General features: G+C 41.7%; 1 protein-coding gene across 10 annotated transcripts in view; it reads right to left on the bottom strand.

The window, feature by feature from the left end:
• DCAF1 (DDB1 and CUL4 associated factor 1) overlaps positions 1 to 22,625 on the bottom strand; it is a 101,165-nt gene that overhangs the window by 6,020 nt on the left and 72,520 nt on the right. For 9 of the 10 annotated variants that reach the window (XM_044933911.2, XM_044933908.2, XM_044933913.2 and 6 more), the window contains 10 exons: positions 21,073 to 22,336; positions 20,154 to 20,352; positions 18,614 to 18,696; positions 17,700 to 17,784; positions 14,826 to 15,059; positions 14,184 to 14,277; positions 13,669 to 13,773; positions 13,373 to 13,446; positions 12,839 to 12,940; positions 3,259 to 3,365 (listed from right to left, as the gene is read on the bottom strand). In XM_044933911.2, coding sequence (XP_044789846.1) covers positions 3,259 to 3,365; positions 12,839 to 12,940; positions 13,373 to 13,446; positions 13,669 to 13,773; positions 14,184 to 14,277; positions 14,826 to 15,059; positions 17,700 to 17,784; positions 18,614 to 18,696; positions 20,154 to 20,352; positions 21,073 to 22,336 — 2,347 coding nt within the window. The remainder of the gene's footprint in view (positions 1 to 3,258; positions 3,366 to 12,838; positions 12,941 to 13,372; positions 13,447 to 13,668; positions 13,774 to 14,183; positions 14,278 to 14,825; positions 15,060 to 17,699; positions 17,785 to 18,613; positions 18,697 to 20,153; positions 20,353 to 21,072; positions 22,337 to 22,625) is intronic. The other variant, XM_044933909.2, reaches the window with a different exon arrangement.

Below are 22,625 nucleotides of genomic sequence, written 5' to 3'. Positions count from 1 at the left end.
CTTTTACCATGTATATAACACTTAGATACCGTATTTTCTGTTACAAGCCACATACTAACCCCCAGTATGCAAGAGAAACAGTCCATACTTCGTTCTTAAGAGATCTTCCCAAAGGTAAGAAGATACCAGAAAACTAATGAAATGCTTGGCCCTAGATACCCTGGGCTTTGGAAATGATACACTTTGGCATCTGCCGCATTTCAGTTTTGCACCAAAATCCAAACTGTTTCCCTTCAACCAAGAGGACACAAAGACACCTCTGCTTTCCGAGGGATGGCAGCTGTTCCCAACATTCAATCACTAATCCTGCTGCTCAAACATCAACTGTGAGCACTGCCCGCAGCTACAGGATGCTAATTCCTGCAGTAATAAAATACAAGATTCACTGAACTGGAGCCTAATGAAAGGCACGACAGAACAAGCCATACACAGCAGAAAAAGTATTTTTAAAACATGGGTGAAAGTGCCGCTTCATGCCAATCACTTAAAAACCAAGCACACAACTCATCCAGCCACTGCTGCTCATGAGCTGTCGTGTGAACCAGGCTCACATCAGCACAGCGGCTCTGCTCTACGAACCTTTGATAACTGGACCCACCATTGAGAGACTTTTTGATTTGCTGTTTGGCCACTGATTGAGACTTTTCAACAATTTCTGGCAGCTATATGGGAAAAACTTTCAATACCCAGTCCAGTATTCCTGATGCCTGTACAAGTACGTTCCATACCAGAGTTTGTGTGTGTGTGTGAACAGAACCCAGGACGACCTGCAACCCTTGCTGAACAGCCTCGCCACACATCACCTACATGTGAACAGCTACTGAGTGTTTATCCACTGGAAATGAACCGACAGTGCTTGGAGGCAGTAAAAATAAACTGTCGCACAGACACGCTTCTGGCCCCAAGCACATCAGCTCATACAAATAACTGCGAAAGGAGAGAAGGGTCAAAACTCAGGGAACTAATTCAAAGTGTTCACCAGATTACAAACTCTCGCACCTCTTTTTCCAGGCATGTTTTCAGGGCCTTGGCCAAAATTATTCTAATTCATCAATAAAGTACCACAGTTAAAAACAAGTACATTAAAAAAAAGAGTATCCAGGGCCCTGTTTCTTAGGCTCTGGAACAGAAGATATGTATGTTATTCCACATGCAGATAGTACTATTTTTGATTCAGAAGTGAATACGTAGTGAATGATACACACACTCGTCCCTGTATTCAGAGTACATGACAGGAAAAGACACCCAGGCTTTGGGATCCAACGAGCATGGGTTAGAATCCTGGCTCTGCCAATTATGTGTTGTATGAACTTGGGCAATTTATATAAACTTTAAGTGTCTCAGGATGGCATAACTTTTAAAGACCCGCAGTTGAGTAAATAAAAGGGTAAACTGTTCACACAGGCATCGGTTATCCAGCAAATTTAAAGAAGATCAATCTTCATTTCTAAAAACATCAAAGCTCAGCTGATCCAGGAGAACTAAGAAAAAGCTCCAAAATCAAGAGCAAATCTAGAAAATAGGTCAACCAGTCTATTCACCATTCCAGATTCTTCCAGGGGCCTACAAACCCAACCTTTAATCTTGTAGCAGAATAATCTGTATTTCTTCATCCCAGAAGGCCATGACAATGTATGTGACCACAACAGAAAAAGGGAAATAAACAGGAAGGAGAAATCTACCAGAACCTCCAAACACATCACTTAGTCATTTATACTCTGGATTTAATGGCCAATGCTTTAACATGTATTTTGTTATACGTGGATATGACCATCAGCTCACTTTCTAACTTTTAAATCTGAAATCTGGAGCATGAAACAGAAGCTCACAAGATCTATTCAAAATGCTGTGGTAAAATCTAATCCTGTGGTTGAACCCAAAAGAGAGTTGAGGAAGCAATTTTAAGAGCATTCTTGCAGGTTTCAGTACCTGCTTTGTAAAATGAGGCCCTCACCTTCGTATCTACAGAACAAAGCTTCCACTAATTGAGTGGCCAAAAAGTGATCCAAAAATTATTACTTAATGAAAGAAGCAACTTGCCAGAATCCTGACTCAACTCCAGCCACATTCAGATCAAAGAGTATTGTTTTAATTCCCTAAAACCTCTCTTTCAGGGCGTAGAAACATGAATTCAGAGCCAGGCTGTTTTAAACTAATAAATTCTACAGAAAGAATTTCAAAGCTCATCCCTTCTGGGTTCCATCTTAAGTCAATTTCATGGTTACCCAAAAGCCCCAAACCCCTGCAGATAAACCAACCCGCTCCCCTCTCCTGTTCAGGGAACAGATCAACTGGTGTGCAATCCCTCAGGTGCCCTCTCCAGCCAAGCATGGGTGTTTCCTGACTCAACCCTCGTGTGAGGAAGAAGCCAGCCTTCCTTCCTGTTGCTGACCTCAGTCCAGCCCAGGTCCTTATTACCACACCGCACCTTTCTCATGCCCACTCCACTCACAACCACCCTCACGTCTGTCTGCACTAGCTTCTCATCTCTGAAGAGATTCGGCTTCCCCAAGGCTAAACTTCGCAGTCCACACAGGCTTCAAACTCCTTCCACCTAGACTTTTGAAAAAGGTGACCTGAACCCGCCCTCCTGGCCTCCAGGTCCTCAACTTGCTCACTCATCCGCTCCTTCAGCCTTCTATTCCTCTAACACTTGACAGTCCGGCTTCTGCCCATAGCACTCCACGGGAGATGGTATGTGCCCTGGAGCCAGGCTGCTCCGAAGAATCCAAACTACTGGCACTGTGTTGACTGTGGGCAATCAACTTAGCCACACAGGGTTGTTGGGGGCGGGGGGGAGCGATATATGTATGTAACCTCCTTGGAAAGCGCCTGGCATATACTAAGTGGTCAGTAAGCCTGTTGCTCCATTATAGTAACTAGAATCTTCCTAAAGGAACACAAAAGCCTGAACGGCCAACCACGGGGCTTCTCTACAGTGACTAACCCTGACCAATCCTGGCCTCTGCACTGGGCTGCCAATCTTGACCTCATCCTGACCAGATCTCCTAGGCATAAAGGTTCCTACAACTTTAAGTCAAATCCTGAAACTCTCATTAGATAGCTCTACCCATCTGTACCACAGAAACTGACTTCTAAAACTGAACTCAAAGCACCTTCTAAATCTAGCCCCTTTTCCATACCTCTTCCGGTAACTAGATGAAATCTCAAACAGCTGTCCCCCTGCACAGCTTAACACCCAGTGAACTACCATTGCCCTCACACAGGGGTGCCCAACACTCCTCTCGTTGCACTCACCTACTGCATTCTCCCCGCTCCTGTCTACCTCCAGTCTCTCTAAATCTCTGTGGTCTTATCCCTTCCCAGAGTGAAAAAACCAGGATCGCTCCATAATGCTGCCCAGGCTGCAGAATTACAACAGAAGCAGTGATTACTAAACAGTCATTTAATGCCAACTTCTCTAAATACATCTTCATTTCTTGTCACATAACCTGATTTAATTACACTAGTGCTTCCTACTCATGTATGCCCATCAGAATGCGTATTTCAGGGACTGGGAAAGTTCTCCAAAGTAAACATGGCCTCAACTCCACCCAGCGTCCAGGCTGACAGAACCAATCTTTACAAACGAGGCCTCCACAGGAGGATTTGGGAAAGGTGCCCAGGAATTGTGGTGTCGCCATAAGGAAGAACCACTTGACAAAATGGATCTAAGTTGACCTCTGGTTCTAGGTCGCGCTTTTCTGTAGTAACATATCCTACCCAAAACCCCTAATGACAGAACCAAAAAGGTGAATACAGGCATACCTTGTTTTCCTGCAATTATGCTGTGGTTTCTTCGTGTTTTAAAACAAATTGCTGGTTTGAAGCAACCCTTTGTCAAGCAAATCTATCACCACTATTTTTTTCTAACAGCATTTGCGCACTTCATGTCTCGTGCCACATTTTGTAAATCTCAGAATTTCTAACTTTTTCATTTTTATTATATTGGTTATAGAGATCTGTCATCAGTGATCTTTGAAGTTACAACTACGACTCACTGAAGGCTCAGATCATGGTTAGCATTTTTTGCCAATAAAATAAGCTATGTACACTGTTTTTTTTAGACACAGTGCACACTATTAATAGACATAGAACAGTGTAAACATAACATTTATATGCCCTGGGAAACCAAAAAACCTCACTTAACTGTGATATTGCACCACCGGCTTTAATGCAGGAGTATGGGCGTGAACCCACAGTGTCTCCACGGTATTCCTCCACAGGTACCAACACCTACCTGCCCTCCTCCTCTCAAGCTGTCTTCTTGCTCTCTAGGACTTAGTATGGGTTTTTAATTAGTGCAGCATTTGTTTCTACACCATTCAACATTCTTCTTAAATAGATGTCTATTTTCAAGAGAAATAGCTTTTAGCCTATACTGCCTTCAAAAATATAACCAATCTCTTAAAAAACCAAATCTCTGGTCCTACTTTTAAAACCGTTTATGTAAAAACTAGGATTGCTTTTTTAAAAATATAGTTAAAACCTAAGCCTACTGTCCTGAAATGGCAACATGTCATATTTGCAAAATTTAAACTCCTGCTTCTACTTCTGACACTTGTTCTTGGTGTTAACAATCTTTAAAAGCTATAGATTCACTTCAGGATCATAAAACGCTTGTGTTTTTCTCTCCTCACCAGCAGAATCTAATTCACCTACATTTGAAATTTCTTAGGGTGGGCAGGGGGAGCTTTTCAGGAACCCCAACCAAGCTTACAGCCCGTGTGTAATCAGTAAAGACTCTCACCACCCGCTTCTAGGCAGTGGAGAGCACAAAGGAGGCACAGCTCACAGTGCGCCCCAGATTCCAGAACGCAGTGGAGAAAAGAAAGTAGTGTTCCCTTGTTTTGTTAAAGAAATTTAAGATTAACTATAATTCGTTGAAATGTATTGGCTTTTCAAAATCTATGAACAAATGATCAATTCTAATGCTTGGTTTTATAATTTTCCTGAAAGCCAACATCAAAGTTGACAGAATTGATTAAAACAAAAAAACCACACATACCAAAATTGGATAATATGAGTTTTAGTAAGTGAGTAGCTTATCTGCTTTCATCAAATGCCTGAAGACTGGCAAACTAGCAGCCTCAGGAATCAAACATTTACATGTTTTAATTCAGCAACACAGTGGTACAGTTCATCCTTTGTTAATCTCCAAGCTGATTTAAACATAAAGGCAAAAGACAACCATTTTTGATATGTAAATTATATCAATAAAGCTTTTTCAATCAATAAAAACCATTTGTATAGGCACCTTATGCTGGCCCATCTCAGCACGTGGCAGCCGACCATTCAGGCTTTTAAGTTTATTTTGCTAAGGTGAAAAGGCAAATTCAAAGGTTCCAGTCACAGGTGCCTGCACCCCTGAGCCATGTAAGTCATACCTGGAACATCTGAGAAGACCTAAGAGTAGATATCTGGACTAGGACAAAATTTTGAATAGCAAATGACATATGAAAATGAAGTCTCCAGTTTTAAAATCAGATGAAACAAAGGAAAATGAGTTAAAAAAAAAAATCAACCTGATACATGGAAGAGGTGATGAGAAGAAATCTGAACACCTTAAGTGTTCCTCTGTGGTGATCTCTGGCTTCCACACCCTGCCACCTAAGATTCGCTTCTCATCTGTCACCCCACCTCTGCCAGAAGAGTGAGGCCAGTCCCAGGAACAGCCCCCCAGCATCCGTAATACCTAGCTTCTCTTTTCTTGACCATCTCCTCAAACACAGACACCAGGAATCACCCACCTGAAAGCTCCTAAAGAAGACTGTTGCCCACTGCTTTGTAAACTGCAAGGACGTGGAAGAGCAGGAATAATGGTATTGGTAAGTAACCAGATAAACCCAGCTTTTGCTGCACATTTACAGTTCAACATGTAAAATTCAGGAAGCTTGAGACAAAACTGTTATCTGTAGTGATCTACAGTGATGGGGTAGTGATGAATGAACAAGAACGTTAGTCTGCAGCCACCTGTGCCAACAGGTGTACTAACACACCAACTACAGCTTGACACCAACACCTTCTGTACCTACTCAAGAATAAGCTACATCCTGACCCATGATAGCTGTAGTGGAAAAGAACATGCACTAGAGAAGGTGGTGTCTAAGAAGCAAAAGGCCACAAGAATAAAAGACCAGTCACTATTAAAACCCTGACTCAAAGCAACCACACAACATGAAGAGCATCTAATACCACTTGCAAGCTCTGGTACCAAGAAATACCAGCAACACGTCCAAGTTAAATACTGCTGCAGTCAAGAAAACATGAAGATCCGTGTCACAAATAAACCCAAGGTCTCAAGTATCCATGTGAAGACCTCTCCCTTTCACCCAGATCTCATAACTGAGGTTTAAACACTGTGGGACCCTCTCATCCATGACACCAAGGACAGGCATGAAGCCCAGAAAGCATTACCAGAAACCTTTCTATTATAGGGATTTCCTGGCTGCATTTGGTGAAGTGGTTTAAACTCTGGAGCCTAATCGTCCTTTAAAATAAATTCACCATTTAAGAGCCAGAAGCCTGAAGTGGTCACTCCACCTTAACAAGTAAAAAGTTGAACAGATTAAAAAAATCAGTAAGTCTCACATTTGACAAAGAAGTGGGGTGACAGGGCAAACCACTGCCCCTAAAATCGGAGGGACCAACATGCAAATACAGAGAATTACAACTTGCCACAGCACAGACCCAGAAACACAAACATCCATAGGAACCAGTGCGAAGGTAGGAAAACCTGAACTAAAAATGACCAATGGCTAAAGACAGGTCTGAGCAATGAAAGATAGTATATGGGTTTTACCTCCAGAAGCTTGACCTGGTTCTCAGGGTGAATGTTAGAGAAAAATTCCCTTGTGCCTCTGGCAGGGGGAAGGGGAAAAATAACATGAAATGCATCAGAATTCTGTTCTTCCTAAGGAGGGCTGCCCTCAGGAGAAACTATCTAACCAGACCCTGATCTATTGGGGAAAGGGAAATACCCAATTCCAGCCCATTCCAGCCATCTGTACTACTGAAACAAAGCGGAAGAAACAGATGTGTAAAGTTCACCGTACTGAGGTAGAGACTCATTAAAAGACTAGTTATAAGACCATAAACTGCTTTCCTTCCTCCACATATTACCACCACATTACTAAAGGCCAACAACAGTTTTTTTTTATCCAGCACATCATGTCCAACTGTCAAGAAAAATTATTAAGACATACTAAAAGAAAAAAAAAGTTTAAACAGACAATGTAATAAGCATCAGAAACAGCTTCAGATATGGGAGGGATTAATAGACCAGGAATTTAAAACATCTATGGTTAAGAAACTAAGGGTTCGCTAATAGATGAAGTAGACAGCATGCAACAAGAGATGCACAACAGAAGCAGAGAATGGCAATTCTAAGAAAGAACCAAAAAGAAATGCCAGAAATCAAGAAAACCGTGACAGAAGTGAAGAATGCCTTTGATGGGCTTTATTAGTGGATGGACACTGTTAAGGAAAGAATCTCGGAGCATCAGGATATCTCAAGAGACAACACCAAAACTCAAAAGGAAAGAGAACAAAGTGAAAAATGCTGAACAGAATATCCAGTAACAACTGTGGGATAACCAGAAAAGGCATGATGGGGAAACGGTGTCTTTATTTTTCTGGGCTCCAAAATCACTGCGGATGGTGACTGCAGCCATGAAATTAAAAGACTCTTGCTCCTTAGAAGGAAAGTTACGACCAACCTAGATAGCATATTGAAAAGCAGAGACATTACTTTGCCAACAAAGGTCCGTCTAGTCAAGGATATGGTTTTTCCTGTGGTCATGTATGGATGTGAGAGTTGGACTATAAAGAAAGCTGAGTGCCGAAGAATTGATGCTTTTGAACTGTGGTGTTGGAGAAGACTCTTGAGAGTCCCTTGGACTGCAAGAAGATCCAACCAGTCCATCCTAAAGATCAGTCCTGGGTGTTCATTGGAAGGACTGATGTTGAAGCTGAAACTCCAATACTTTGGCCACCTGACGCGGAGAGCTGACTCATTTGAAAAGACCCTGATTCTGGGAAAGATTGAGGGCAGGAGGAGAAGGGGATGACAGAGGATGAGATGGCTGGATGGCATCACCGACTCAAATGGACGTGAGTCTGAGTGAACTCTGGGAGTTGGTGATGGACAGGGAGGCCTGGCGTACTGTGGTTCATGGGGTCGCAGAGTCGGACACGACTGAGCAACTGAACTGAACTGAACTGAACTGAACAGGTAATGAGAATTCTAGGAGAAGAAAAAAAGGAACAGAAGAAATGCTTGAAATAATGACTAAAAATGCCCCCAAATTAATGGTGGCCAGAAACCAAACCAAAGATCCAGGAAGCTCTGAAGAGACTAAATGCCCCCAAACCCCACACCTAGTCACATCATTTTTAAATTAGAAAAAAATCAAAAAAAAATAAATAAATAAATTACAGAAAATCAAAGAAAATATCCTGAAATAAGCCAGAGACAAAAAACACCTTACCTATAAAGGAACAAAAAGTTACATCCCACATCTCCTCAAAAACCATGAAAGCAAGAGTAGAGTGGAAAAGAATATTAAACATGTTTAGAGACCAAAACCACCAACCTATAACTTCATAACCAGTAAAGGTGTGCTTCATAAGAGGAGTTACTTTTTCAGATAAACAAAAACTGAGAAATTGTTGCCAGTAAACTTGTTTTGCAATAAATGTTAAAAGAAAGTTTTCTGAGAGAAGGAAGATTAGGTTAAAAACTCTGGAGGAAGAGCACTGGAAAAGGAATAAGTGAAGGTAGAATAAACAATTTTCGTAACTGATCTTCATTCAAATTAACAGTAGTTTGTTCAAAATAGTAATACCAACAATGTATTCAATTATGCATGCTTCTATGTAAGTGAAATGAATGACAGCAATGAAACAAGGGACAGGAGAAAAGAATTAGGACTGTGTGTTTTGTTATCCTAAGTTACTTGCACTATTCATGAAGAGCTACGGTGTTATTTGAAAGGAGACTTGGATTACCTGTAAATATAATCTTACAACCTCTAGGGTAACCACTAAAGAAAATGGTAAAAAAAAAAAAAAAAAAAAAAAAGAAAAGAAAGTATAACTAACATGCTAATAAAGAAGAGAGAGGAATCCTATGAAATACTCAGTGAAAACCACAAAAAGGAATCCCTGGCAGTCCAGTGGTTAGGACTCTGTGCTTTCACTGCTGTGAGCTCGACCCCCTGGTTGGGAACCTAGGATTCCACATGCCATGTGAAAACAAAGAAAGGAAAGGAGCAGGGGAGGAGGGAAGGCAGGCAGGCAAGAAAGCTTAGAGTTATCAGAGACAAAGCAAGGCATTATATGGGATGTAATATTTGCACAGCAAAACGTACCATAAACAAAAAGGCAACTTACAGACCTGGAGGAAATATTTGCAAGCAATGTGACCAAATGTTTCCAAAATATACAAAACAGCTCATACAGCTCAATATCAAAAAAACAACCCAAGGTGAGCAGAACACCGTAATAGACATTTCTTCAAAGACATACAGATGGCCAAAAGGCACATAAAAAGATGCTTAACATCAAGTATTAGAGAAATGCAAACCAAAACTACAATGAGATATCACCTCACACGGCCATCATCAAGAAGTCTACAAATAATAAATGCTAAGTGAGGAGGGTGTAGAGAAAAGGAAACCCTCAACACTGCTGGTAGGAGCGTAAACTGGTGCAGCCACTAGGAAAACAGCATGGGAGTTCCTTTAAAAACGAATAACTGAGTTACCATATGATCTACCTATCCCACTCCTGGGCATATATCCTGAAAAGATGAAAATTCTAATTAAAAAAAAATACATGTGCCCCAGTGTTCACTCGTAGCAGCACTATAGCCAAGACATAGAAGCAACCTGTATATACAGTATATATACTATAATATATAATTATATATAATAAATTATATAAACAATACATATACCACTAAATATATAAACATAAAATATAATACATATACCACTAAACATCACTGAATCACTTTGTTGTCCGCCTGAAACTAACACAACTTTATGAATCAACTATATTTCAATTAAAAAAAAGAAAACAATCCAAGAACTAAATTGCTTTTCACTCAAAAAAAACTTAAACCATACTTTTTGATTATTCAACTAAAGGAATAAAAGTCTAAATTAATATTTTAAGTATATAGTGAGACAACTACATATCTATTAAAAAGGCCAAAATGGAAAACACTAACCATACTTCATACAGGTGAGCACATGGAGCAACAGGAACTCTCATTCACTGAAGGCAGAAATGTAAAATGGTACAGCCGCTTTGGTAGATAGTTTGGAAGTTTTTATAAAACTAAACGTACTTTTTATCATACAATCCAGAAATAGCACTCCTTGGTGTTTACACAAAGCAGTTGAAAACAGCTGTCTACATAAAACCTGCGCGTGGTGCACAAGGGCTGATTTGTTGCTGCTGTTGAGGTGCAGTTATATAAGAGCTCTATTTTGAAGTGCCAAAACTTTACTCAAATTATGCCAGATAGGCTGTGATACCAAACAATGGAATATTATTCAGCATTAAAATGAAATGAGGTACTAAGTCATGAGAAGATATGAAACAAACTTAAGTGCATATTACTCACTGAAAGAAGCCAAGCTGAAAAGGCTACATACTGTATGATTCAACTATAAGACACTCTGGAAAAGGCAAAGCTATGGAGACAGTAAAAAGATCAGCGGTTGTCAGGGGCTGGGGAAGGGAGCGATCAGTCAGTGGAGCACAGGATTTTTGGAGCAGTGAAACTACTCTGTACACAGTACAATGGGGATAGCATCGTCACACCTTCATCCTAACCACAAAACGTCCTCACCAAGATTGCACGTTAATGTAATCTATGGACTCTGGGTGATAATGATGTGTGGAAGTAGGTTCACCAGCTGTAACAAATGTACCACTGTGGTGTGGGATGCTGTTAATGGAGGAGGCTATGCACACAGCAACAGGGTATTTATGGGAAAACTCTGGACCTTCTGCTCAGTTTTGCTGTGAACCCAAAACTGCTCTAAAAACTAAACTCTATCCAAGAAAAAACAAAACTTTTGTACTAAGGATGTCATTTTCAGTAAAGTGCTTTATAAAGTAACATTTCCATGGTATCCAAGAAGGATCCTGACTCTCTTCATCTGTGTGTGAGGAGAGGGGCAGACGGAGCTGGGAAACCGCCCCTATCAGGGCCTCCCGCAGAGGGGAGCGCTGGTGCCTCTGGGTCAAGAAGCAAGGCCTGCAGAAGGCTCTGCCCTGATCTCACAGTGACCGCTAACCCCAACACATGCAAGTCTCCTTCTCCTCGCTCTATTCAGAAACACGCTTCTTGAGATTGTGAATTATCTCTAAGCTCTAATAAAATGTATACTTAGCCAAGTTGGAACATTCTACCAGAGACAGTGGAGACTAGACAGCACACACAGAGACTGTAAGGTAAGTCTGTTTGAGCTTGTTGACCCCAGGTGACAAGGTTTACTCAAGAGGTTCATAACCTATAAAGCCCAATAGTGGAACACACACCTAAATCTCAAACTGGCACAACAAATCACCCTTGCTTAGTCAGTGCTAAGCCCTGTCAGAAAAAAAAAACATGAGTCATGAGCCCATAGTGTCCGACTTGCATCAAAAAAAAAAAAAAAATACTCATAAAATTACCACTTTCAAAAATTTTACTCTTAAAAATTATTTTAAATCTGAAGTACAAGCTGCTGGGGAAGGATGCCAACAGAAAGCTATTCCATGAGCCCTAAGCTCATTGAGTGGCATTTACCAAAGAACCAGGGAGGGATGAGGATGAGAGCAAGGGCAGAGCAAACAGAAGGAAGTGTGTGTCCTCTTGTCCTGTGGTGGCCTCTGCCCTCACTCGGGGCACCTGTGTGGCCTTTAAAGAGGATACAGAGCACCAAGACCAAACACCACCGCAGTGGAAGAAAAAACGGAAATGAATCCAAGATCTGGAAAAAAGACATTTTATCTATTTTGTTATCTACAACAAAAAAGTAAAACTCCACTCATTTTCAACTTTATATCACTCAACAATAAATATTTCTCAGATTTGTCTGAAGAATCAGGCCAAGAAAAAGAATGTAGTGTGAGCCTAGTAGACAACAAAGAGCTGCTGAAAGTCAGTAGTTTGAGAAACTCTTCTTAAATGGCATCAACTGACATTCTGCACAGATAAGCACCCAGCATAACATGACCATAAATTAAAATCCCCTATAAAAAAGGAAAAGCTAAGATTCTGTGCGACATGATGCCATCTACCCACATTTTACACGTTTAATTTCTCAAAAACATCACTATTTCCTATCTGCAAGCTCCTTTTAAACTCTGAAAACAGGTTATGGCATAGAACTGAGAAAATGCAAACCAGAACTTTACAGAGGTTAAGCCATTTCCGCGATACAGCTCAGCAGAGTGACGTTTCTGTTGTGTACTGACACTGAGAAAATGGGGGCCTGCCAATACTGAAGTCAGACAAGGCACTGGTTCTGATGGTGAGTTCAAGGAAATCTCTAAAACAAAAGCAGAGATTGCTGACCTGCAAACTAATCTATAAAGGGAACTCACAGGACCATCAGGTACTGGTTAAAGTCTTATAATAACAAAAATCTGCTTTCATCTGATGAGTTTCAGTGATCAACACATGACAGCCCTTGAGAATATGCCAAGAGGTTGCAAACACACCTATACCAAAAATCTTTAAAAAGAAGGAAAGAAAGAAAAAACCCTAGAGCTAAAAGCAGAAGTGCATAGTATCTATAAGCAATTTTCAGCAGAAAGAAACCTGAAAGGCACTGACCTGGTCCTCCTCCTCGTCCTCGTCCTCCGCCAGACGCTGCCTGCCCACTTCATACAGCCTGCACACAGTGTCCATGTTCAGCGCGTCCATACTGCCTTGGTTCTGAAACGGGACACCCGGTCCACAAGGAGAAATTAGTTTTCAGAAGGCCCACAGCCACATCTCAGCTATGACAGACCCTCAGAGAGGGAAAGAAATACATGAAGAAAAGGGCTGGGCAGCAAAGGACAGGCCACCATCCCTGCAACAACTTCTGTTCCAAGGATGCTCAAGCAAGAGAGCAACTCCTCTGAGAAAGGTATGACAGTGAGTCCAGGATAAGCGGAGATGGGACAGTTCACAATGCTCTGTATCAGAATTTTCCTATTACTTCTCTTAGACTGTGTATCTCCCCGTCAAACAGATTATCACAGTCCACCATGAATGCATCAGCTTTAAAACACATCTTATATCAGACAAAATGCCTGGAGTATAAGTTGAAGATGGTCTTAAATATCAGAATAAAACACTGAGATTTCTTCTAGCTCCCTTTACCTCGATGACAGCAAGATAGCAGTCTTTGGTGTCTGTACACAGGTCAAAAATGTTCCTTTTCACGTCAATTGTTGCTGGAAAACAGAATGTGACAACACTTAGGATTGGACTACTGCTGTGCTTGTAAAAACCAGTCTTTCTGTTCAAGGAATTCAACGTGACTGTTCATAAATATTTCCATAACTCATCTGCTTTTCAAAAACAGAAAAATTACAGTTCTCTTAGAAAACGGAGGATCTTAAATAAGGAACACCAATACAAGGCAAAATCATCAATGCCTGACACTTCACACTTACCTATAGGTTTGTAGTCAGTCGCATTAAATGTTCGGAAGGATGATCCAAAAGGGCTTTTCATCCTCTCTTCCAATAGGTCATCTTCATCATCTGCCTGCAACATAGCTAGTTGGGAGGGGAAGTGGGACAGGGGAGCAAAACACTATTAGAATCAGAAACATCCCCTATTCACAAATGAGAAAATATCAATGGACAACCAAGACTTCAGAGCATCCTTCAGAAGCATACTATGCTTCAGAGCATAGTAAATTTCTCTCAAAGCATCTTCCTTGCATATCCAAACAACATCCTCAACCTCTCATCTAGATTCCAAGCACTGTTACAGCTGAAGGTGCACAAAAATTGCAAGACAGAGAAGATTTTTCTGTAAGTTCATAATGATACACATGGGTAATTAGTCATAAAATTTCTTTGTATACAAGATTTTATCATCAAAGCCAGTGGCCTTTCACGACAAATCAACATTATTCTCATCAACAAATTTTTTCACCATCTGTACTACTAAAGCTTATTACCTCCATACATCACTGTCCCCGTGTGGTTGAACACCACACGACACTGATCGAGAGCAGGAACTGTGTGTAAAAGATGGAAGGTTCGAAGGTCCCACTAGGAGGGGAGTGGTCAAGGAAAACTATTTTTCCCAAAACTTCTTATCTAGTTTCATGAGGGAAATTCTGAAAAATATGAAATTCTGAAATATTCTTTTTCTCCTCCGTCTAGGTAATAACACTTTAAAAATCAATGAGATCAAGGTAAAATAAAAGCACACAGAATGTCTATTTCTGAAGAATGGCCTGAACATCTCCTATGATAGCCTCAGGAGTTCCCTTTCTCCCAGTAATAGCACTTCACTTGACTCTTCTGACTAGCATCCTTCCAGAGAGAGAGAAAACTCAACCTGACACCAGGGGAAGAGGGAGGCAGTAATCTGGTCACTCTTCCCAATAAAAAAAAAAAAGCCAGTTAAAAGTCATCAATAATTACCAATATCAGTAAGAATCCACTAGAGATTCAATAATACCTCAAACCAAAGGGAAAAATCAGGTTATTTACCTGTATGGGCACTTCAACCAGGTATTGGTAGGAAGATAAAATTATTTCTGCATTATAAGCTAGATAACAAATGGCAACACAGGCAGGGGTGCAAAGGATACAATCTCAGTATTAATGATGACCTCCAGCCCGTTCGGATGGAAGACGCCACTGATGTTCATGTTGAACTTGTCGAACTTGTGGATGGCCTGTGCAGAGCGGACATCCCACAGGACGCCATCATTTAAGACAAGATCGTCTGTAGGATTAAAGGTGGCACAGTTCCTCTTGTAGTTGTTGGCAAGATCTGGGTTAAACAGAGTCAACAGCTTGTTGCCAGTCTGAATATCATAAATCTTTAGAGAAGAAGGGGTGGGAAGAGAAAAATCAGACCAATCCATCCACTGACAAATTCAAACAGATGCTGCATAAAATAGATCCTCCACACTTTTCAAAAGCCCATCAAAATCATAAAAGCCCTAATATTGAAAATAGCTAAAAAATAGGAAGACCACACCCATCCAAGCAAAGTTTATATGCTTTGAGTCCCATTTCAGGTTTTTTGAGAAGTCTCTTTCCCACAGGTAAGAAAATGAGAAGTAAAATGGCAACAGGGGTAAGAAAACTCTCTTCTTCTCCATCCCCCTTTCAAGAAAAAGAAAACGTTTCTAAGATTGAAACTGAGAAACTCTCCATGTGGACAAACCAACATTACTCAGAGAATACTCTTATACAGGTTACTTTTTGGAGAAGGGTATCAATGAAATACCCTTTTCTCCTTAAAATCTCCCAATTACTCTTTTAGTGCCCTACAACACTAAAAGTTCCAAAGTTGACAATGTGCAACCCATACAGAGACCAGCTCTTTCCCATCAGCTTACAGACATGCTGTAATATTTCCAGTCTTTAAAAAAAAAACCTCTTTTAACAGAGCAACAAATAAGGAGACACCACAAGGAAACGAACAAATCCAGATCATGGGACAAGACAACTAGCCTGGTCTCTTCAAAAGTCAATGTCATGAAAACTGGAGAAATGGTTCTTGGCTCTAAAACATTAGTGAGACACAACAACCAAATGCAATATGTGAATCTTGGCTGGATCCTGGTTCAAAAAACAAAAACAAAAACATTTGAAACCAAACACATCAGGAACAATCGGGAAAACTGAGTATGGGATGAAAATTAGATGGCATTTGGGAATTACTGTAAATTTTCTTATATTTAATAATGAGTGTGATTATGTAATAAAATGTCATTAATGCTAGGATATACACGCTATAAGATATGAGATAAAATGTCACAGTGTTTGCAACTTACTTTCAATGATTCAGAAAAACACACACATTTACACAGAAAATATGGCAAAACACTAAACTGATTAATCTAGGTGGCAGTTACTGGTACTACTGCTTCAACTTGTCTGTGTATTTTAAAACTTTCCAATTTAGCTTGGGAGAAACCCTCCCTTCACCACTCCATACCACCACCCTACCGCAAGCTACTACCCTCACATCCCTGTTTTTCAGCAAACCTGTTTTTCTAGCTCTTTCCTCCTGCTCTCCCGTGAACACACTGTAATCAGATTTTCACCACAGTGCACAGAACTAGCTCCTGACATGGTTAACAATGACCTCCACATAGTTACTCAAAGATCATGTCTCAATTCTTTCTTTTTTTGTCATACCACATTGCTTATGGGATCTTAGTTCCCCAACCAGGGACTGAACCCAGGCCCTGGGCAGTGAAAGCCTTGAGTCTTAACCACTGGACCAACAAGAAATTCCCTCCATTCTCATGTTATGCAACTTATCAGCAGTTTCTAACCCAGACCATCAATCCTTCCTCTAGAGTTTTCCCTTGCCTTCAATGGCATGTCTTTTTCCTGAGGCCTCCTGCTACCTAACTGGCCACCCTTTTTGTCCTCCTTCCCGAATTCCTCCTTACACTGCAACTTCTAAATACTGGCCCAAGCCAGGACTCTGTCCTCACACTTCTCTTCTCCCGCCTCCTTAATGATCTCATCCAAGATCATGGTTCATGCTATCAATACGTAGACAACGCCCACATTTGTATCTCCCATCCCAGACTTTTCTCCTGAACCCCCAATTAGTAATATTCCCTATGTGAATGTCTAAGAGAATCACAAACTCCATGTATCAAAAGCCAAGGGCCCAACTGTGTCACTTCTCATTGCCTCCCATGCCCACCCAAGCCCAGCTCCATTGCAGCTCTCACGTTAGCTGGCACAACACCCTCCTAACTGGAAAGCCTCCTCTTGCTTCTCTCACAGAAACTAGACTCACACTTTAGGAATTTTACATCCAATCACATGCCTTCTTAGTCACCCTCCAGTGTCCATCTCATACACAGGAAAAGCCAAAGGTCTGAAACAACACACTGCTACAAGAGGCTACAGGGTATGCCCCCACTGACTTCGGTTATCACCCCCTCCTTCTCCTTCCCACCTCCCAGGTATGGGCTTTTCCCTTGCCATTCTGCATCTCAGATCACTTTCCCCAAGGTATCTGCATGACGCCCACGTTTCCTTCAAGATGTTGCTTAAACATTATCCAATCACTGACACTTATTTCCTAGATGAAAAAGAAGGCCCCCACACCACCACCAAGCATTTGCTATCTCTTACCCTGCTCTCTTTCCCTTGGTAGCACTCACCACCTAACATACCATATATTTGCTTCTTTTTGTTTATTGTCTCCCCATATGGATCCACCAAGACAGGAACTTTACTTCACAGTGTTTCAAGGTATCTTTTGTGCTAATGAAACAGTTCTCAAACTGTAAGATTGTTCAGTCTTTTTACATTTTTCCCATATAGCTGAAACTACTTCATTACAATTCTAGATTTTCTCTGGAAAGAATCATCACTGAGTAATTTCTGGTTGCCCACAGGACTTAAGTAATCAGACTCAGTCCAAAAAGTTTCAGTATAAACAGACAAATCACCCTGAAAAATGTGGATTCTTAAATACTTACATGGGCGATGTCTCCCTTCGTGCCTATGACCCGGTCCTGAGAATGCTTACTGAACTCAACATAATGATCTTCTGTAAAGGAATGCCTACGAACAAACAACAGAAGTACTGATGTAACTGATCTTCAGGACATAATTATTTAACTGACTAAAAAGAAAGTGATTCTCAGCCCCTTGCCTGACTATACTCACCTGAAGATTCTCAGCTCCCAAAGAGGAAAAAATTGTACATGTAAGATTAAAAAGAAAATTCTCTCCATCAATTTGTCCAAGAAGATTCAAAATAAATGAATGGGAACTACTTGGTTAAAACAATGGCTAACAGGGTACATATGCCTCTGAAATATGCCCCAGCAAAGAGCGCCACTGGAGAAGGCAATGGCACCCCACTCCAGTACTCTTGCCTGGAAAATCCCATGGATGGAAGAGCCTGGTAGGCTACAGTCCACGGGGTCGCTAAGAGTCGGACACGACTGAGCGACTTCACTTTCCCTTTTCACTTTCATGCATTGGAGAAGGAAATGGCACCCCACTCCAGTGCTCTTGCCTGGAGAATCCCAGGGACGGGGGAGCCTGGTGGGCTGCAGTCTATGGGGTCGCACAGAGTCAGACACGACTGAAGCGACTTAGCAGCAGCAGCAGCAGCAAAGAGCGCCACTATGATAAAATAGAAAGATGTGCCCTTCTGGATCAGTGAAGGGTCTGCTGTCTGATGGGAATGTATATACTTGGGTAAGAATACCCAGGAACCAAGAAAAAAAAAATCTTATTAAACATGTACCACAGATGAGGAAGAGAGAAGTCAGCAATAAAACTTACAGCATTCCTCTCTTGCCCCAAAATGCTGAGTCAAAGAATCAGATGAAGGGGATAAATTGTAAAACAGAGACACTGAATTATAAAAGTAGATACATACTTCATATCAAATACGGATTTCATTCCCCACAGTGCAGACAGAGGCTGGCTCCAGGTAGCTGATGTCAGCAGCAAGGATCCATCCTAAAAGAAGATGGGAAGCCCAACGTGGCTAATCATGTGTTTATATAAATGCCATCTTTCATTAGCATTCTAAAATATAACATATATTGTTGGATTATAAAGAAAACAGAAAAACTTTTAGGAATCAAGAAATGGTCAGAAGCTGCTAAGATTTAATCAATATGCACCTCCTATGTCACAAAAAATCACTAAATTTGAGAATATTTAATCCTCTTGAACTAGTAACATGAAATACAATAGTTTCAAGGGTGTGGTGGGTGGGCGATGATGAGACTTAGATGTCAAACATGGTTTCTCCTTTCTTAATATTTGGCCTTATTTCTCTATCTCCCTCATCTGAAGTATCAGTAAACTGAAAACAGCTGTTAGACTCTGTAGCTAAGGATTCTTAAAAGATTTTTCAAAGAGAAAGCCCAATAAAAGATCAACTTGCTTTTTTTTTTCTTCCCAGCTCATCACCAAATTAAATTAATCTATATTCCTCACGATTCCCACATTATAATTTTTTCAAACTTTTTGTTTTGTGTTGGGGTATAGCCAATTACCAATGTTGTTACAGTTTCAGGTGAACAGCAAAGGGATTCAGCCATACACATACGTGTATCCCCTTTCCCTCAAACTCCCCACCCATCCAGGCTGCCACATAACATGGAGCAGAGTTTCATGTGCTATACAGTGGGTCCTTGTTGGTTATGCATTTTAAATATAGCAACCTCCTTCACTTTAAATTGAGGAAAATTATCCTTGTCATCTTAACAGTCTTGACTTGTAGATACAGCAAAAGCATTGATTTCATCCACAGAACAGTACTAATGACACAGTTATATTTACAGTGGATAACCAACAAGGTCATACTGTATAGCACAGGGAACTCTGCTCCATGTTATGTGGCAGCCTGGATGGGAGGGGAGTTTAGGGGACAATGGAAGCATGTATACGTATGGCTGAGTCCCTCTGCTGTCCACCTGAAACTATCACAGCATTGCTTATCAGCTACACTCCAATATAAAGAATGAAAAGAAATAGTACTACTAGACTATGACCTACCACTGGGATCATACAATACTTGTTTTCCTAAAAATTCACAGTACTTACAGATTTCCTTCCAACACAAAAACTTTTGTGGTCATAGTTGATAGATAATCTCAAGTTTCTAAATAAAGCACATTAAAAATCTATCCATCTATCCTTAGGTCTGGAAAACATAAGGGCCAGATACCAGACAGTACATACTATAGGTTTTGCAGGCCACATGGTCTGTGCTGCATGCAACCACAATACTCAACTCTGCCGCTGTAGCACAGAGCAGCCAGGACATAATACATAAACATATGAGTATGGCTGTGTTCCAAACAAACTTTACACACAAACACGGGAAACCGGTCAGCCCACACACCTGCAGTTCACCAACCTATCCTAGAAGCATGACTGAGCACAACCTAGGAAGGGAGCTTTACCCTGGAGGGCTCCAGGTGTGTGATGGCTGAGTTGTGACAGTTGTAGCTGGCCTCCTCCTGTCCACTGAACACGTTGTAGAGCTTCAACTGCCCGGTGCAGGTGCCCAGCATCAGGAAGCGCTCTCGTGCGGAGAACGCACAGCAGGTGAGGCCACTCTCATCCTCGTTGGCTTCCCGGAACACTGAAATAGGACGGAACCTGAACAAACAAGAGAGAGTCAGAGACAAAGAACATGCAAAGACTCGGAAAAACAAAAGTTTGTTAGGAGGACAGAAAGAAAAACAGCCTTTCTGTTTCAAGTGGGTTCTTCCAAATTATCAGTGACTGTCAGTGGTTCATCTTCATTTTACAAGAGAGAACTGGACCTTCACTTAAAAATGTTAACAATAACAAAAATTCCCATGACTTGTATGCAAGATTTTTAAAAAATATTTATTTGGCTGCACTGGATCTTAGTTGTGGCATGTGACCTCTTAATTGCAGCATAGTTCCCTGACCAGGGATTGAACCCAGGCCCCCTGCATTGGGAGTGTGGAGTCTTACCTACTGGACCACCAGGGAAGCCCCAGTGTAAAATTTTTAAGGAATCAGAAGAGGTAACAACTTGGACCAGCACAAGTACAAACTTGAGAGCCTCGTTAGGGACAGAGTGTTGCATGGGCTCTAGGAAACATACTAATATAACAAGAACAGAGTATCTTATATTGCCAGTAACTATACAAGGAACCCCTGGGTTCCCCTTGACAAAAGGGGGTATAGTCACATTGCTCAGGTATTCACACAAAATGGTAATTCCTGGTATTTCAGGCCAACAAATGGTTTTCTGGAGTTATTACTTCATGCTGATACTGCCCACATACTCTGACGTAAACAGAAAAATCATTCCAATTCCCAGGGAGTGAGGTAACCTCTCCTTACCTGCTAAAGATAAGGTGCCTATCAAAGCACCCGCCATCTACCCCTCCATACTTTGGAAATGATGCCCTGCGGTTTAGCCTTGAGGTAAAGTTTATTGGCGCTTGTCGCCTCTGTTTTGGCTCAGGACACTGGTGAGGAGTAAAGAGAGAGAAGGGTGGGCAGGTGGCAACTGGGTTCTTGCAGCGGGCATGCTGCTCTCTAAGATATTCTGTGATGATACTGTCCAGCGTAGGCGGGGAGGGAAGGTGTCTGTCCAGCTGCTTTTTTATGGCTGGGCTCTGGCTGTAGGCGCCATGGTCCGACTTCTGCCGCAACACTCTGATTTTCCTGCCATTGCAGGGTGATGGCCTCTCTCTGATAAAACTGATCCTACCAATCACAGGGGAGTTTCCTGCATGAGATGGACCAGGCAGAGCTAGTGAACCCTGGGGCACCCGCGGCTGAGGATGAGCAGCGGGGGCTGAAGGGGCAGAGGTACCCACAGCAGCATGGCTACCCAATCGAGTTGCAATGCCATTGGCGATGCGAGGGGTGCGGGGAAGAGAAACAGGAGAAGCAGCAGCAGTGACCGGGGTGAAGGCCGAAGAATGGGAGGCAGCAGTCATGGGCAGGTCGGCCTCTTTAGTCAGCACAGTGGCTGTCTCCCCAAGGCCTTTAGAAATGAGATGGTTTCGGATCAGTAGAAGCAGCTCTTTCTCAGGAAAGGAGATCCGTGACTGGGCAACAACGTCAGCTTTCTGCAGACGTGCCAGGGACACATCGGTGCCAATGAGAAGCGGCTTTCCCGACACCCGTTCAATGAGCTCAGCGGCGTACTTGCAGAACTTGACGTGGTCACTGCGCTTGTCCTGCAGCACAGGCTCTTTCATCAGCTGCTGGATCTGGCAGCTGCTGAAAAGGGGCAGCTTGCTGATGATCTGCCGCACGGTGCTACTGCGAGACAGGCCCACCAGGGCCTTGCAGGCTAGGGCCCGGATCTGGTCTGCATCTGTGATGGGCATCTTGACAGACAGTAAGGACAGAAGCACCTTGATGCCATTGTTGGACTGCACCACGTTCCACATCTTGGCCAGAGTGTGCTCACTGCTTTTGGGTGTCTGAGGCAGCTTCCTCCGAGGCGTTCCAGAGATAAACTTGCCAATACTAGAAATTCTGTTATCCGGGCCACACACACAATTGATGATAATCTGAAGTGCTGACTTCTGAATTTCAGCATCATGAATAAAGAACTCACCCTCAGCCACTCCCAAAATAATGCTGATACCTATAGGGGGGAAAATTTTTTTTATATTATTCCTCATAACACTAATGGAAAACTTCAATGGTTATTTCAGAGTCAAAATTTACAGTTCTATTCATTGTGTCCAAAAACCACTACAATATTGTAATTAGCCTCCAATTAAAATAAATAATTAATTTCTTTTTAAAGTGTAGCAGTTTTCTCTTCAATTCAGTTGCTCAGTCCAGTCGGACTCTTGCGACCCCATGGACTTAAGTGTAAGGAATAGTTTGTATAAAATGCAGCCAGTTCTACTACAGTGTATCTTTATGAC

The sequence above is a fragment of the Bubalus bubalis genome, chromosome 21 (assembly GCF_019923935.1).
Source record: "Bubalus bubalis isolate 160015118507 breed Murrah chromosome 21, NDDB_SH_1, whole genome shotgun sequence".
In the NCBI taxonomy this organism is placed as follows: Eukaryota; Metazoa; Chordata; class Mammalia; order Artiodactyla; family Bovidae; genus Bubalus; species Bubalus bubalis.
Note: the sequence above shows the minus strand (reverse complement) of the source record. Positions and strands in the feature narration are given on the sequence as shown.